The sequence below is a fragment of the Lacerta agilis genome, chromosome 4 (assembly GCF_009819535.1).
Source record: "Lacerta agilis isolate rLacAgi1 chromosome 4, rLacAgi1.pri, whole genome shotgun sequence".
Taxonomy (NCBI): domain Eukaryota; kingdom Metazoa; phylum Chordata; class Lepidosauria; order Squamata; family Lacertidae; genus Lacerta; species Lacerta agilis.
Genome location: NC_046315.1, coordinates 29749320 through 29767055, shown reverse-complemented (window position 1 = coordinate 29767055; position 17736 = coordinate 29749320). Strand labels below are relative to the sequence as shown.

Here is a 17736-nt window from a genome sequence, read left to right as displayed (position 1 = left end):
ACAAATGGCAAACCAATGGCGCGACTGATGTTGGCTTAGTACACTCAAACCTACACTCACATTTTCTCCCCCACAGAACTACTTGTGAGCTCTGATTCCCTCCCTCATTCCCTGGTTCATCATACTTTACTTTGCCATGATATCCAAATTGGGAAAACCACCATTTCAAAACCGAGTTTCCAGTTCTGGTTTGTAGTAACATCGCCCTCTGACATTGCTCAGATGAAAATAGGGACATTCTATTCTACAGCTGTATCACTGCCACCGCTGGTGGGTTGCACATTATTAAAGTTTTCTATGATACAGACACCCCCCACGAAGCTCAGTTAGCTCCAGTGGCCACTCTCAAGCCCAATAACCTGATTGCCCCCCACCCCTCAAACTGCAGCCCCTGACAGGCCCACTTCCACCCCACCATATATACCCTTCGCCACTACCTCAGCACCCCCAGGGATTTCTCCTGCCCAGGGTCTCCTCCAGCCTTCTCTTCAGTTCTGACTTAGCTCATTTTATCCTTCTTGTTTTTATTTAGCATTGCTGGCTGGCTGGGGGGCTGGGGGCCCCCCGGGCCAGAGAGTCTCAGCTTCCCATGGCGGGGATGGTGGTGGTGGCATCGTCCCCATTGCCTCACTCCACATTCTTCGTCCTCCTATTCCTATTCCTCCTATTCCTGATACTGCTGCTGCTACTCTACTCCCTCCCTTGGACCCTGTGCAAGCACTGGCGAACAGAGCCGCTTGACCGCCCAGAGCGGCAAATGTGGGGACACCCCCTGGGGGTGGGGTGTCGCTCCATAGCGCGCATGTGTCACTATTCATTGCCCAATTCAAGGCCAGCTATAGTGAATGAGGAAATGAGGTAGGGAATCCCAATGCAAGAGAGAGAGAGAGAGAGAGAGAGAGAGAGAGAGAGAGAGCGAGCATGCAGCATATAAGCAAGCATATGAGGGGGAAATCCATTATTAATTAATTAATTAATTTTTACCCTTTTAATTGTATTAATGGTGATGTTTTATGGCAGGGCTGGGGAAACCTCTGGCCTTAACAGCTAAATGCATCCTTCAGGACTTTCTATCTGACCTCAGAGCTCCCCTTGATCAACACACCCCTCTCCCAAGGCCACACCCCTCATGCTTCTTGCTCTGCAGCCTCCTGGAGTGTTTCTATGTTTGTGGAAGCTATGATGCCTCTTGCTTACCTGACTGGAGGATGGAGAGATAGGCATGTAGAAACCTCTGACTTTTGTGTGGCTGAATGTAGCTCACAGTACAAAGATAAGAATTGTTTGTTTGCTGTACCCAGTTGTGCCTCTGGTCATGCCCACTGTCGCGGGCCCTTCGCCCTGTACAGCCCACCCCCGGACGTTTTACGGTCTATGAGTGCTGCACCAACGACAAACAGTCCCCAGCGGCAGCCCTTCAGACTACTAGCTGGATCCTGCTTACTTCATTCACCACAGACGAGGATATTGTGAACTAAAAAGATGTTTATTGCGTACAAAGCTTGTGGTTGCTGATAAATAAAAGGTTGTTCAATAAGCTTAAAACAGTTGTCCTATACCGGCCTAATACCTCTAAATATTACCGGCCTAATACCTCTAATAGTAAACTAAATATCAATAACAACGCGTTTCACAATCTCATTATCCTCTCTGCTAACATCCACCTAAGACTCTAAACTCCCAGCTCTATCTCTTGACTCACACTTCAACTCCCCGCACTTAACTAACTCACTGCCCACTGGGAGGGGTGTTTTATACCCAGGCTAAGCCCGCCCCTGAGGGTTCTAACTGTCAGAAAAAAATTAACCCCTACCTGGCCTTGGGCTAGTTCTCCACATACCTCCCTCCTTTTTAGGTTTGTGTCAGAGGAGTTACTAGCCAAAGTATCCCTCTGATACAAACAACATTTTTAAACATTAACATAAACAATACATTTTATAACTCTTACCTATATTACCTATCTATAACATAAACAGTTACATCTTCAGTAAAAGTACATATGGTTGTGAACATTATATACATGCAATATTACATAGTACCAGTGACATGCAATATCGTTGTGGTGATGTCTTGTCTTCGGATCAGCCGTGGCTCCCTGGTTTTCGAGACAACGCATCAGCCACAATGTTCAGGGTTCCTTTTACTGATTTGATGGTGAAATCAAAGTCTTGCAAGATTAATGCCCACCTCATTAACTTGCTGTTGGTCTTCATGGATCGTAGCCAGATCAGCGGTGAGTGATCCGTACAAAGTTCAAATGTTCGTCCCCACAGATACGGCTTTAAACGTTGCAGAGCCCAGATGATGGCCAAACACTCTTTCTCGATCGTCGACAGATGTTTCTCCCGAGGCAACAACTTTTTGCTGAGGTAGACGACCGGATGCAGTTCGTCCTCAGCTCCCGGCTGGCATAACACAGCGCCAAGTCCATCATTAGACGCGTCAGTGTAGACCGTAAATGGCTTGCCAAAATCAGGTGTAGCTAGTATTGGTTGGGATATCAGTGCGTTCTTCAGCTTGTCAAAAGCAGTTTGACAGGCTGCTGTCCACGTGATGGGGTCTGTTATTTTTTTCCCTGTCAGACTAGACAAAGGAGCAGCTATTTCACTAAATTTGGGGATGAATTTACGATAATACCCCACCAGTCCCAAGAATGCCCTCACTTTCTTCTTGGTTGTGGGTTTCGGCCAGGTCGCGATGGCTTCTACTTTTGCAGATAAGGGTTTAATCTGCCCATCCCCAATCATATGACCCAAATATTTGATAGAACTGCCCCCAATGTGACATTTTGCCGCCTTGATGGTTAGGCCTGCCTCTTGGATTCTTTGTAGCACTATTTTCAAGTGCCCTTTATGCTCCTCCCAAGTTTGACTAAATATGGCGATATCGTCAAGATACGCAATTGTAAAGTCATATAACCCATTTAAAACTTTATCCATGAGGCGTTGGAAAGTGGCTGGTGCGTTTTTTAGACCGAACGCCATGACTGTAAATTCATATAAACCAATAGGACTTCTGAAAGCGGTCTTTTCCCTATCTTTTGGGTGCATTGGAATCTGATAGTATCCTTTTGTTAAGTCCAAACTAGATATGTATTTACAGCTTCCAATTTTCTCGATTAAATTGTCGAGCCTAGGCATAGGATAGGCATCTGATTTTGTCACATGGTTAAGACGGCGAAAATCCAGACAAAATCTTATAGTTCCATCGGGCTTATCTAATAAAAGAACAGGGGCTGCCCATGCACTGCTCGAAGGAACAATAATGCCTGCTTTTAACATCTCCTGAACTTCCTCGGTTACAGTCTTTATATAATGGCCTGTAATCCTGTACGGAGCCAATGCAATGGGTTTGGCATCGCCCGTATCAATCTGATGCATTACCCCTTTAGCAATACCTGGTTTATTGCTGAACGTGGGTGCATAGTGTGTCAAAATTTGTTTTACATCTTCTTGTTGGGACTGCGTTAGTTGGGGGTCCAACTTAATGTCAGTTATTGGACAGGGTTTCTTCTCCCTTTCCCAACAAGGTATTGGCATGTCTTGGGGATCTTCTTTAATAGCAAATAATGACCACCCTTCTGCTTTATAATAAGGCTTTATCATGTTCACATGCACGACCCGCCTGCCTTCACCGTATTGAATTATATAGTTTACATCATTCATTTTTGAAATGATTTTAAAAGGACCTTCCCAGGTCAGTTGTAACTTATTCCCTTTTACTGGTCTGATTAATAAAATATCCTGTCCTGGCTCAAAAGATCTCACACGTGCCTTTTTGTCATACCAAACTTTCTGTTTGTGCTGAGCAACCTTGCAATGTTCTCCTGCCAGTTCTAGTGATCGTTTGAGAGTGTTTTGCAATTTAAATAGGTAATCAACTACATTCTCCGAATCTCCAACCGGCCGTCCTTCCCAATTAAATCTTAATAAATCTAGGGGACCCTTGACTTTTCTCCCAAACAATAATTCAAAGGGACTAAAACCCGTGCTTTCCTGGGGTATGGATCTATAAGCATATAATAAGGCTTGTATATTGTCATCCCAATCGTGAGGATGTTCCGTTACATATGCCCTCAGCATTCTTATCAGGCTTCCATTAAAACGTTCTGCCAAGCCGTTCGTCTGAGGGTGATAAGCGGTACTGGTGATATGTTTTATCCCACACCTCTCCCACAAACGCTGCATCAGTTTAGAGGTAAATGAGGCTCCAAGGTCTGTCACGATCTGTTCTGCAAACCCTAGCCGACACATATAACTTATTAGAGCTGAAGCCACTGTTTCAGTCTCTATGTTTCGTAATGGAATCGCTTCCGGATACCTAGTCGCAAAATCCACAATAGTCAATAAATAATGATGTCCCCTGCGACTGGCTTTTGGCAGTCGTCCAATAATATCTATTGCTAAACGTTGGAAGGGTTGGGAAATTATAGGCAAGGGGCATAATTGTGCTTTCGTTTTATCTTGCCCATGTCCTTGTAATTGGCAAGTATGGCACGTTCGACAAAATAACTTTATTTGCTTGCCCATCCCAGGCCAAAAGAAATTTTGGGACACCCTTTGTTTGGTTCTGGTGATTCCCAAGTGACCTCCAAAGATACTGCCATGTGCATGTTGTATTATCTTGGTTCTGAATTCAGTAGGTACTATCAGTTGCCTGTGGATCTCATTACCCCCTCTATTAGGCTTTAAAAGAATCTCCCTGTATAGCAACCCATTGTTGACTATAAACCGCTCCGGGCTTTCAGGGGTTAATACTGTATTCACGGCTGTGGCTTGAAAAGATTTCTGTAAATCTGTATCTAGTTTCTGCTTGGCTGCAAAACTAGCTGCTTGACTATTTGTAACTGGCATTATACTTGTATCTTGTGTCAGTTCAACAATTGTATCAGGCCTTTCCTCCTGAGGTAACTGTCGCAGTTTTTGTGCCCTAGTTATTACAAATGCACTCTGTACATGGTCAAGTAAATCCCACCCGATTAACATTGGAGCTGGGATTTCTGGTGAAACTGCTACTTGCCATTTTCCAGACCATTGTTTATATGTCAGATTAACTAATGCGACTGGCAAGATTTCTGGCTGTTTTGATATTCCTTTTAAACTGATTGTTTTGCCTTTAATAAAGTCTTCTGGCTTTAACAAATCAGGATGTACAATACTAATCTGAGACCCTGTGTCTTTTAAGCCTTTATATGGTTTACCATTCACCCAAATTTCTTCTCCTGTTTTGTGTAATAGCATGTCATCTTGTTGAATTATATAGCACCTCACAACTTGGGCCACTGGTAACTCATCAGCCTCTAACTGGGCCTCGGTTGTCGTGGCAACCATGTTGGCAGTTGGCTCTGTCTCCACAGTTTGGACACAATATGTCTGCTTCTGAGGGATAGTATTTGCACTCCTAGTTCTGATTTCAGTTCTACAGTCCAGTTGTCTATGGCCTTTTTTCCCACATTGCCAACAGATTAATTCAGGCCTTTTACCCTCACTATATTTATTTACTTTTCCCTCAGTCCCCCCCGTTGTCATAGGCGTGTTATGGGGAACATTTGCATTGGCGGGAAAAATTTTCTTGGCAGTTTCTGTGGTAAACTTTGTGGGCTGTTGCATTCTCTTAAACTTATTTGTTTCCCACTGTTTGTCCTTATATTTTGGGGCATCATAAGCGTGTTCTCGGATTTCATTTATTTCATCTGCCAGATTAGCAGCTTCCAGGATGGTTTTAGGGCGTCTTTCTTTAATTAAATACTTCAAATGACTATTAATCGTGTCATAAAATTGTTCTAATGCGATCACCTCTTTTATTTTCGCCACGGAATCGGCACCCTCCTGTTCTAGCCACTTGTTTAAATAATTTGTAGTTTTAGCTCCTAGTTGAGCAAATGTTTCCTCTCGCACTTTTTTTATTGTTCTAAACTTTTGTCTCAGTTGTTCTGCAGTAATTCCGAATCTAACATAAACCAACTGTTTAAATGCTTCAAAATCTTTAGATTGATCAGATGGCATTTGAGAATAAATCTCTGTTAATGTTCCACTAATACGCGCTCTCAGTATTTGCATTTTCTCCTCATCTTTTACTTCAAAATCTTCGCAAGCCCTCTCAAAAGAAATGATAAACGCTTCAGGATCGTCTTTATCTTTGAAGTCAGGGAATCTTTTTAAATCCACCCTGCTAGGATTTTGTGTGGAACTATTGTTGTTGTTTCTATTTTCTACAGCTGATAATTCAAGTCTTTTCATTTCTAGTAAATATTCTCTTTCTTCCCGTTCTCTTTCTCTCTCAATAGCTAAGGTCATTTCTTTCTCTTTCAGTTCTCTCTCTTTTGCCTCAGCTTGTAACTTTAATTCTCTCTCTTTTGCCTCAATAGTTAATATCATTTCCTTCTCTTTTAGTGCTCTTGCCTCTCTCTCTCTTTCAATATTTAAGGTCATTTCTTTCTCTTTCAGTTTCATTTCTTTCTCTTGTGCCTCAGCTTGTAACTTTAATTCTCTCTCTTTTGCTTCAGCTTGTAATTTTTTCTCTCTTTCCTCAGCTTGCAATCTCATTTCTAATTCCTTCAGTTTATATTCTTGTTCTAGTTTCCATTTCTCAAATTCCTCTGAGGCTTTAAAACTAGTCCCCTCAGCAGGATTTTTGTTAACTGTTTCAGTACTGGTTTCCTCAATCTGGGAAACCCCATTTTCTTCTTCAGAGCTTTCTACTTGTGAGTCCCTAAGAGCTGTTTTAGTCTTTCTAGGTGGCATTTTCTATTTATTTGGTGGTGTTATTTCTGTACTTAAATCAAGGATGTTTCAGTTAAACTATTTCTCCAGGCTTAGTTTCCACAGTTTAGGTCCAAAGTCACGCCTAAAGTTACCTCAGTGCACTTTGTCCAGCGTACTTTTCCGACCTCTCACTATAAACCTTTCTGCCTGAAATAGTTTTAAACGCAGAGTATCTTTGTAATTCTCTCACAATCTCACAGTCTTAGGCGCTATCACACCACACCCTAGGGCCAGGTAATTCCTCTCTGAATTCCCCTTCTCCCTTTCCAGGTGTATGCGATCCCCTTCCTGACTAGATTGTAGAGTCTCACAGAAGTTTGCTTAAATCCTCTTTAAGCCTCACACTTCACACAATGCGTCACCCTTAAATCTTTCTTGTACCTTGGCACGTTTTGCCAACACTTTAGATCTATATTTGATCCTGATGTGACCACCACTTTATGTCTATTTTTCGTCCCGACGCTGCCACCACTTTAATGTCGCGGGCCCTTCGCCCTGTACAGCCCACCCCCGGACGTTTTACGGTCTATGAGTGCTGCACCAACGACAAACAGTCCCCAGCGGCAGCCCTTCAGACTACTAGCTGGATCCTGCTTACTTCATTCACCACAGACGAGGATATTGTGAACTAAAAAGATGTTTATTGCGTACAAAGCTTGTGGTTGCTGATAAATAAAAGGTTGTTCAATAAGCTTAAAACAGTTGTCCTATACCGGCCTAATACCTCTAAATATTACCGGCCTAATACCTCTAATAGTAAACTAAATATCAATAACAACGCGTTTCACAATCTCATTATCCTCTCTGCTAACATCCACCTAAGACTCTAAACTCCCAGCTCTATCTCTTGACTCACACTTCAACTCCCCGCACTTAACTAACTCACTGCCCACTGGGAGGGGTGTTTTATACCCAGGCTAAGCCCGCCCCTGAGGGTTCTAACTGTCAGAAAAAAATTAACCCCTACCTGGCCTTGGGCTAGTTCTCCACACCCACCACTGGCATGTGGCCCCAAGGGGTGGGGGTGGGGGCTTGGGCTGAAAATGGTTCTCCACCTTTGCTTCATGGCAAACCATAAAACTTATTTCCAGTTACAGGTAGGTAGCCGTGTTGGTCTGCCATAGTCAAAACAAAATAAAAAAATATAAAAAGTTCCTTCCAGTAGCGCCTTAGAGACCAACTAAGTTTGTTCTTGGTATGAGCTTTCGTGTGCATGCACACTTCTTCATATTCTTCAAAACATATTGATTGACTTGTCGCTTCTTATTCAGCTTTTGTGCATCATTGTCTGGGGAGACAGAAGGTACAGTATAGTTAGAAGAGGGAAAAGGCAATACCAGCCAAGCCCTTCAGATTTGAGAAGAGGTCATGTGCCAACCAGGGTTATGGAGGCTCTTTGCTTCATAATGTTTGGGAAGAGTGCACTTGTGTGCAGAGGGGAAGGGAGGATAAGCAAACCCATGTACTGTAATGTAAAGATTCATAGGATGTAGCTAGGCAACCCTGGAATGATTCAAAGAAATGTTTTACTACTGAAAAATGAAGAGAACCTATGTGGCTTGACAAAGCCTTTCAAACAACAAGTATTCATTCCACTTCCCCCCCTCCCCCAAATTAAAATTGAATACACGATTCGAATAAAAGTTCAGGTGTCTGAACATTTTAAGTACCGCACACATGCATGGTGCCGGGATCCTGGAAGGGGATCCCAGAAATTGGGAGTACCCTGGAGAATCCTCGTGGCTTGCAAGGAGACCCTTCCCAGAGCCTGAAGAGGACATCCTTTTCAGGCTCTGGGGAGGACTTCCATGCGAGCCAGAGGCACAGTGGGACTTTGCTGAGGCTTCCCACCAAACAGCTGGTGTGCAGGGTAGAGCAGCAGCCGCAGGTGCTTCCCCGCACATCAGCTCTGGAAGCCACCCTGTCCCTCCGGCTTGTGTGCATGCAAGCCTGAGAGACAGGGTGGCTTCCTTGAAGGGCAGAGCTGAGGCACAAGGAAGAAGCCTCCCTTCGACTCAGCTGAGCACCCCCCCCCAAGCCACTCTGGCTCAAGCAAGCTGGAGAGGTGGGGGCAGGGTTTGTTAAGCCGCTCAGCTGATGGACAGGAAAGGCTCCCCATGCCTCAGCTGAGCAGCCTCAACAAGGCTCTGGCTCATGAGGAGACTGTCCCCAGAGCCCCAAGAGGATGTCCTCTTTGGGCTCCTGGTTGAGCTGGAGGGGCAGCAAGGCTTCTTCAGCTGACACACTGGGAGCTGCTGCTGCTGCACTATCCCACATGTCAGCTGTTAGGCAATGATGCTGATCAGCTCCACAAAGCCCCGCTGCCCCTCCGGCTCACAAGGAGACCCTCCTCGGAGTCTGAAGAAGTCCTCTTTGGGCTTTGGGGTAGGTCTCCTCATGAGCCACTAGGACTCTCCAGGGTGTTCCACATTATATGAGATTTTGCATATGCACGCTGCGTTCTGGAATGGAACCCTCGCATAAATGCAGAGTCACCCGTATGCTGATCCAAGATGATTTCAGAAGGTACTGCCTTGGTCAGACTCCCTCTGGAGTACTGTGTCCTATTCTGGGCACCACAGGTTAAGAAGGGTATTGACAAGCTGGAATATGTGTAGAGGAAGGCAACCAAGATGATATAGTGTTGTGGAAACCAAGCCTTATGAGGAATGGTTGACGGAGTTGGGTAAAACACAAACTGAGTATGGAACAGAGCCAGACACGCAAAGGTGTGGCCACAATGGCTACTCACAACAATTGCTGTGCGCTGTCTCCACAGCCAGAGGAGGAAATGCTTATGAATACCACAGAAGGAGAGAGTGCTCTTGTGCTTGGGTCATGCTTGTAGTCTTCCCATAGGCAGATGGCCGGCCACTGTGAAGTCAGGATGCTGGACCAGATGTGCCATTGGCCTGATCTAGCAGCTTCCTCTTACGCTCTTATGGCCTGGGGCAGGGGCCTGGCCTGGAGAGAGCCCCAGGGACCAGATGGAGAGGCCTGGCGAGCTGCATTTGGATCTTGGGACTGAGGTTCTGCACCCTGGGCTAAACAATGGCTCACTGCTAGACCAGCTGTATGACCAGTTGCTCTATCCAGGAGTGGTAAATGACACTTCTGAACATGCTCAGGAGTGTTATTTCAACTTCTGGAGATTGGCAGGCCAGTCACCTACCTGAGGCAGCGTTCTGGGGCTCCTTTCTGTTGCCTCTTACTCCTTAATTTCAAAAATGTTCTTTTTTGCTGGCGGGTGCAGGGAGAGAACTGGCAAGGGTGCGGGGGGGGGGAACTGGCAAGTTGGAGACAGTTCTACCATCTGGGTTTTGCAATCACTGCTTGTGAATTAGATTGAAAAAAACCCATATTTGTTTTTTAGGTGAAGTGAGGGCTGTTTGCCCATTCCTGATTTTGTCAGGGGGTTATGGTTGTTATATCCAGTCTAATTCTAGATGCACCCCCCTCCTACTAAAGCAGCATTAAACAGGCCACACTCTTAAGACACTGTTAAGGTTATGTTGTTCATTGATTTCAAGAGCATTTCGTGTACATAACCCTGCATTGGATTACAGGTAGGCTGGTTAATTGAGTTTCAACTTTGGAACAAAGACCACGAGAGTTAAAAACAATAAACATGTGGCTGTGTGGGAAGATCTCAGTGACAGATCCTGAGGAACAGGAAAGTTCAAGAAATATGTCAACTGGGGGGAAAGAGATTGATTTTATTTGAGTTTTCATTTCAGTAACTCTGAAATGGCTCAGATCCATGAATTTGGCAGTTAGTCACCCTGCCTCAGATTCTCAGAAGGCGCACGTAAATGTGTGCTGTGATTATTTTTCTGGACGTTCCAATGATAATGTATGCATGATGCATATGTGAATGTTTCCATGCATGCCTACACATATATGCGCTCTATGTGAAGCTACTACTGAGGCTGCCCTGGAAGCTGCAGCTAGTGCAAAATGTGGTGGCTTGGCTGCTCACTAGGGCGGAATATCGCCATCATATAGAATCATAGAATCATAGAGTTGGAAGAAACCACAAGGGCCATCCAGTCCAACCCCCTGCCAAGCAGGAAACACCATCAAAGCATTCCTGACAGATGGCTGTCAAGCCTCTGCTTAAAGACCTCCAAAGAAGGAGACTCCACCACACTCCTTGGTAGCAAATTCCACTGCTGAACAGCTCTCACTGTCAGGAAGTTCTTCCTAATGTTTAGGTGGAATCTTCTTTCTTGTAGTTTGAATCCATTGCTCCGTGTCCGCTTCGCTGGAGCAGCAGAAAACAACCTTTCACCCTCCTCTATATGACATCCTTTAAATTTGAACATGGCTATCATATCACCCCTTAACCTTCTCTTCTCCAGGCTAAACATACCCAGCTCCCTAAGCTGTTCCTCATAAGGCATTGTTTCCAGGCCTTTGACCATTTTGGTTGCCCTCTTCTGGACACGTTCCAGCTTGTCAGTATCCTTCTTGAACTGTGGTGCCCAGAACTGGACACAGTATTCCAGGTGAGGTCTGACCAGAGCGGAATATAGTGGTACTATTACCTCCCTTGATATGATACTGAAAGAATTACATCAGCTGCCAATTAGCTACTAGGCTGGGTTCAAGGAGTAGAGCTCTTTGTCTTCTGAAGAGCCACAGGTTTCCCAAACCCCACTTTATATTCTTACAGTGCATGCCGACTCAGAAGGAAGTCCCACTGAGGCTGCTTCTAGATGATGGACATTCAACCTGACTTGTGACAGTGAAGCAAAGCTTGGCCCATGTGTAGGCAAACTAAAGCCTGGGGGCAGGATCCGGCCCAATCGCTTTCTAAATCCGGCCTGTGGATGGTCCGGGAATCAGCATGTTTTTACATGAGTAGAATGTGTGCTTTTATTTAAAATGCATCTCCAGGTTATTTGTGGGGCATAGGAATTCGTTCATCCCCCCCCCAAAAAAAAATATATAGTCCGGCCACCCACAAGGTCTGAGGGACAGTGGACCGGCCCGCTGCTGAAAAAGTTTGTTGACCCCTGGCTTAGCCCATTTCGCCATCACTTTCCTTCTCACAAAAAGTCCCCATTTGGGGAGAGTGGGCTCGCCCTTCCATTCCACTTTCCTCCAAGGAGTCCAAGGTGGTGTAAATGCTTCTCTTCCTCTGCATTTTATCCTCAAAACACCCCTGTGAGGTAGATTTGGCTCAGAGACTGTGAATGGCAAAAAAGTAACCCAGGTGTGTTTCATGGCTGAAGTAAGGACCTGAACCCCGGTTGCCCGGTTACCTAATCCCAACCCTCTAACCACTATGCTGCACTGTCACTGTGGAACCTGAATATGTCAAAATGTGCCTGAATCTCTGCAAGCGACCCCTCGGGTAAGCACATAACAGGATTCTACCCATCTTAAAGACAAGTGAGTCCGCTGTCCGTGCAATTGCATGTCGCTTCCCGGTTGCCAACGTGTTTGTGAAATCTGCCTGTGCTTTTGTTATACCGGTATGTTCATGTGGCTGAAGGGTGCAGCCCACCAGTCTATACTACGCTGGTAGCACACTGCATGCATTAGCCTTGACTTACTACTTTTCTTTTACACACACACACCTCTGTGGCCCCTGCTCGCTCCTTTCTCTAACCACTACGGTGTGAATGAGTTCTGCATCTTTTTTTTCCTTTTTTTTAAATGACCCACTACGAAACACAGCTGCCTTTTGACAACCATACGTTGCCACACCCCCTGAGCAGTCTGCAATGTTCTCTCTCTCTCTCTCTCTCTCCCCCCCACACCCACCCGGCAATTTTTGTACAGTGGGAAAGTCGCCGGGTAATTGGGTCCAGATTGGATAGGTTTAAATATTCATGAGGCTGGCAGAGGACTTGCGAGGGGGTGGCTGCCTTGATAGTGGTGGTGTTGGTGGTGGTAGGGGGCTGGGGGTGGGGAAGTGACTAGTCACTGAGAGCTGCCAGTGAACAATTCTGGGAAAGAGGGAGGGAAGGAGGGAGCGAGGGGGAGAGCGAGCGAGAGAGCATGTGTGATGAGCAATAGCTGTGGACCTTACAGTTGCTGCTAACTGCCCTGGCGTGTTTGTGAGAGTGAGAGTGAGGGTGTGCGTGTGCGTGTGAGTGTGTGCGAGGAGCGAGAAAGAGGGAGGGGAGGGAGTGGAGAGGGTGGGGGGAGAGATAAGAGAGAGAGAGAGAGAGTGGAGGAAAAAGGAGAGAGGAGAAGGAAGGAACAACAAGGAAGAAAGGGGACAATACAATCATGCTGTGCTGTATGAGAAGAACAAAACAGGTAGAGCTGAAGATTTTATACCTCTTTTCCGCCGAGAAATTCCTAAGACTTGTGGGTTTAATGTCTCTCTATGTGCGTTGGTTCTGCGTGTAGGAGAGAAAGAAAGATTCTTTTTTTTTAATATAGGAAACTGCTTCCTTTGCAATTCTTTAGCATCTTCCCACGGAAGGCTCAGATCACACCCCTTCCTTGTATGCAACGGAGGGGTGTTTTTTCCTCTCTGCCTCCCGTGGAGTTGGCGGGTGGGTGGGGGGAAGGCTGCCTAATGATCAGAACTGGGGAGCAATAAGGGGGATATCCTTGTTAGACACACCTGGGGGGAGGGGGGTCGTGGGAAGATACGTGGCAAAGGACGGATTTGTTGAGGGTGTGTGCATATGGATAGGAGGAAGGAGAGAGGAAAATGGAGAGAGGGGGAGCGTTGTGGCAATTCCCTTTCATACACCCCCCCCTCCCGAAATACCATGTGAATCTTAGCCTAGAGATGCTTTCTGTTTGTGATTGTTCTGATAGAGATTAGAATGAGCTTGGAAGATGGGTGTAGGTTTTCCTTCTCCTTTTCTTTAAGCAACTTGAAGAAGAATAGCTCTACCATTCCTCCCATTGCCTTTTAAAATTTTTCTTAGGGGTGGGGGAAACACATGAGCTGCTAGGAAAGATTAGGGGTGTAGGCTGGGGTTCCCTCTGCAATCCCTTTCATACCGGGGACACTTGGACAACTGTGCACCAGCTGGTAAAAGAGACAGAGGACCACGCCTCTGTTAGCTCTCAGCTATGATGGGATGGGGAAGATGGAATAGTATGTGAACTTGGTGGAAACTGGTTAATTTCAAGGTTTTGAGGGGGGGGGAAAGTGGGGTTTTGCGGAAAGGCTGAGAAGGCATCTTATTTCCAGCAATTAACGATAAAATTGTAAAGAAGCCCTCGGACAGCCTTCTGCCCCTCCCCCCCTCACACCTTTAAACTCCACTGCTGGTCAATGGTCAGTCTGCTCCAAATCCTTCTTTGTGAAGAGCAATTTATCTTATTCATCATGTAGCCTAACTTCTGATTTATTCAAACTGGACCAGGATTTTGTTGTCTTTGATGTCTGGAAAAAGGATTTTGTATATGTATAGGTTTTAAAAGAGAAATTTCAGTAGGTTGTTTTTTTGTTTTTTTAAAAAAAATCTTGCATCTGGCAGCTTCCTTCCAATATATCAGCTTGTTCCATAATGCAGCATCTAGGGTGTTGGGTGGGTGGAAACTGTGGTGATTGAAATGGTTATTTGTGACTACTGAAGTATCTGGATTTTGAAAAGCAGCATGCCTTTCCGAGCCAACATATATGTTAGAAAGGTGGTCTGGAAGATCTCTAGGGTGGGGTTGGTGAATGGGAACCTCCACCTGCAATAGCATCTATTTCCGTGTGTGTGTGTGTGTGTGTGTGTGTGTTTTAGACACACTCCAGTTGGTGGTACATTCACTAAATCCTGAAGCAGAGTGGACATAGAACATGTTGCAGTCAGCCAGCAGAGCATATTCAGTAGCCATATGTGGGATGAAAAGGCAACAGGAGGAAGGCAAAAATGACACAGCAGTGAGTGGAGAGGCTTAACACATTTTAAAATAAGGTAGCAGCAGCCTCTGAAGGTTTTGGGAGTGATAGGCTTATGAGAGGAACAGTCACCATCTTTTCAAAGGAGAGCACATGGCTAATATCCTACCCACCTCATAGCTATGCTCTTATACTTTTTTCTATGTATGTGGGTGGGTTTTTATGCTTCCTAGTTTTCATGTACATTTATAAATCTGTGCCGGATTAAAAAAGAAAAGAAAAAGACACTCTCTCAGACACCAGCCACACCCCTTTACACACCCCTATGAGTGCATTTCCATGGATGCAACCATACATCCAGCATTTCCCCACACATCTAAATATACCTATCAATATACAATTCAGTGCACATACTTTTGCAGACACAAAGAGACACACCCATGCACATACCCACTCATTCATACACACACACACACACATAGGCATAACTGCACACAGGTGCAAACCTCTATTCAGACACACCCACACATGCATCTCTGTTCTACCCGGAGAGTTATACTGCATGCGCACACACACAGATCATGCTCATAAAACACATAGAAGTTCAAACCTATACCTTATAAACCAAAGCTGGAGAAAATGAAGGAACCCCTCTCTTCCCATGCTTGACCCCCTTCCTGCCCTTCCTTTCGACTATTCAGAAAAGGAAAGCCAGATAACAGACGACCGTGATCTGAAGTGGGCGTTTCCAAATTTAAGGGAGGTTTATTTGCTTCCTGGGGAATCCCTTCCTGTATTTTTTGCTTGAAAAAGGACAAATAGCAGAATCCTTTTTGGGGCTGGGAGCTGGGTGTGGGTGGACTCTGAAGTACATATCTGTTTCCATGCATCTATATTGATCATGTGTATTTATTTGAATGTATGTGTGGTATTCTAGAAGCATAGATGTAGAAGCACATATATCCAATTTTAGCCTCTCCCCCCCATCAAAATCTATGCCTATAATTTGTTTGTGCCTGTAATTGGAATGCACAGAATGAAACATTATAGCTAACTGGCCTTGCAGAGGCACTACCTAGATTTTTAACACCTTGGCAGCTGTATGCCTTAAACCCCCCCCCCCCCCCACCATTAAAATGCTGAAAGGTGATGCAGAAGAAGAACAGGAGATTAGGTTTGGGTATATTTTGAAGATAAAAACCTAAAGTTTATGTTGTACTCTGTGCTTGGAAACGTGCCTTATATATGTTCCATTAACCAATGGCTGTGCTTCTCCTGTTTTCTACTATATATTGGAACAGACAAATACTATGTGGGTAAAGTGCTCAGTAATGGATGGAATGGGTGATTAAATGAGAGCTAGCATTTCCCACTTGTAGGTGAGATGATCGTTGCCTTATTCATTGCTTCCCTGATGCAATACACTTGTGTTTGAGAGAAAGAGAGGTTTGAACCCTGCCACACCCATGAAATCAAAGGAAGGGGAGGGGTACAAGGAGGAGGTGGAAGAAGCAGCAGCAGCGAGAGCCTGCATTTCTTCCCTCTTCCACAGGAGTAGCATGGACAAGCTAGGATCTATCTATCTATCTATCTATCTGGACACTGTTTAATGCAGCTGTAGAGCAATCAAAGGTTAGGCAACTGTTTCAGCAATTAATGTTGGATAGTATAGTGCCTTTTAAAACACCAGGAAGGCGGAAAGGTGCAGGGGAAGATGGAAAAAAAGAGAGGAGTAGGCACCAGAGGAGGTTTTATTGCTTCAGGGTATCACCCGTCTCATTTTTTTTAAACACCTCACTTATGCTGCATAATGCAGAGGTTGCAAACTTGCAAGGGGTAATATGTACCTTTAAATACTGAGGCAGGGAGGAGGTGAAGCCATCTTCCCCTTCTTTGTGGGAGGGAAACTCAATCGTCTGCAGCTGATTTTTTTCCTGATATAAAGGGCTACAGCAATATCATGAAATAAAGCCCACAGAACTCTATCACATGGCACTGGCTGTAGATCATGGCTAGAGCTTACCTTTCAGAGAGACATGACATGTGGCTTCTCAAAACTTTTAATTTTAGCTTGAGAGGGTTTTTTGTGGCTAGAGGCTTTTGAGGATCTTATGTTCCATCCATGACTATTGTCTTTGAAGATTTCTTATAAATCAAGCATCTGCATGGAAATATTCAGTCTCAGTTCTCTTCCTCCCCTTTCCCTCCCCTTCCCCTTCCCCTCCCCTCCCCTCCAATTTCTGAACTCCTTGGTTGTTATAGAAATGGATTTTTCATAAATCACTTAAAGTAGCCCATCCCCCGTTGCATAGATGAGCTTCCCAAGAGGTTTAATTGAAAGCAGTTCTTCCATAAAGTAAAAGGGAACCAAGATGGTTAGTGGAAGATGTCATCCTTTCCCACCAGCATTCATAGCAATATTTCAGAACTAAAGGGGCGTTTGTGGTTCTTTAAATTTGTATTGAATTGTATTGAGTTACAGAGTTCTGACATAAGAGTTTTTAAAGCATATTTCATAAGGGAAATAAAGCCCTTCCCAAGAAACACCTAGAAAACATGGCTATGCCAGCACATCTGTCCATAACCACACCCATGTTGGAAAGGTTTTCAGAACTTAGAATTCTCCCAGCCACTTCTTCAGTCAACACCACATTTAGGTGATATGTATAACCTGAGTCTGTCTTCCTGTGAGAGGGCAAGGTGATGCGACTGTTGCAAAGGCAATGTCCACAGATTATATGAATTCAGTATACACCCCCTTGTCTGCAGCTCTTTTATGCTGTGCCTATCTTTTTCACATTAGGTTTGTAAAATACTAAGACCTTTGACCTTCTCTTTCTGTGATTAGTGTGTAAAACAGTTATCCCATGCTGTGGGGGGCATGGCTCTGCTGGTCAGAGGCTGTCTCGAGTGCTTTGCCTTTCACTGTGCTGAAGGGTGTGGATGGTCCAAAACCTCTGCTTGTTCTGTTCTTAATATGTGTATCTATAAATGATTGACTTTCTCAGTCACACAGGGAGCATATAAACTGCTGGTTCCAAGTGGCTCACACTGAGAGGATGTTTGCAGCCTGGGTAGTCTCTTACTGCCCCATGGCGTGATTTTATGCACAACTCCTGAGCTTTGTTTTGTCCCACACCACAGAGGCATACATTATCAAAG

General features: G+C 44.9%; 1 protein-coding gene across 1 annotated transcript in view; it reads left to right on the top strand.

Annotated features, from left to right (window-relative positions):
* Positions 1-12900: 12900 nt before the first annotated feature.
* The window catches only part of GAP43 (growth associated protein 43), a 52488-nt gene continuing 47652 nt past the window's right edge, over positions 12901-17736 (top strand). Inside the window, exon 1 of the mRNA XM_033146540.1 lies at positions 12901-13037. Within this exon, the coding sequence (XP_033002431.1) occupies positions 13008-13037 (30 nt within the window). The 5' untranslated portion in view covers positions 12901-13007. The remainder of the gene's footprint in view (positions 13038-17736) is intronic.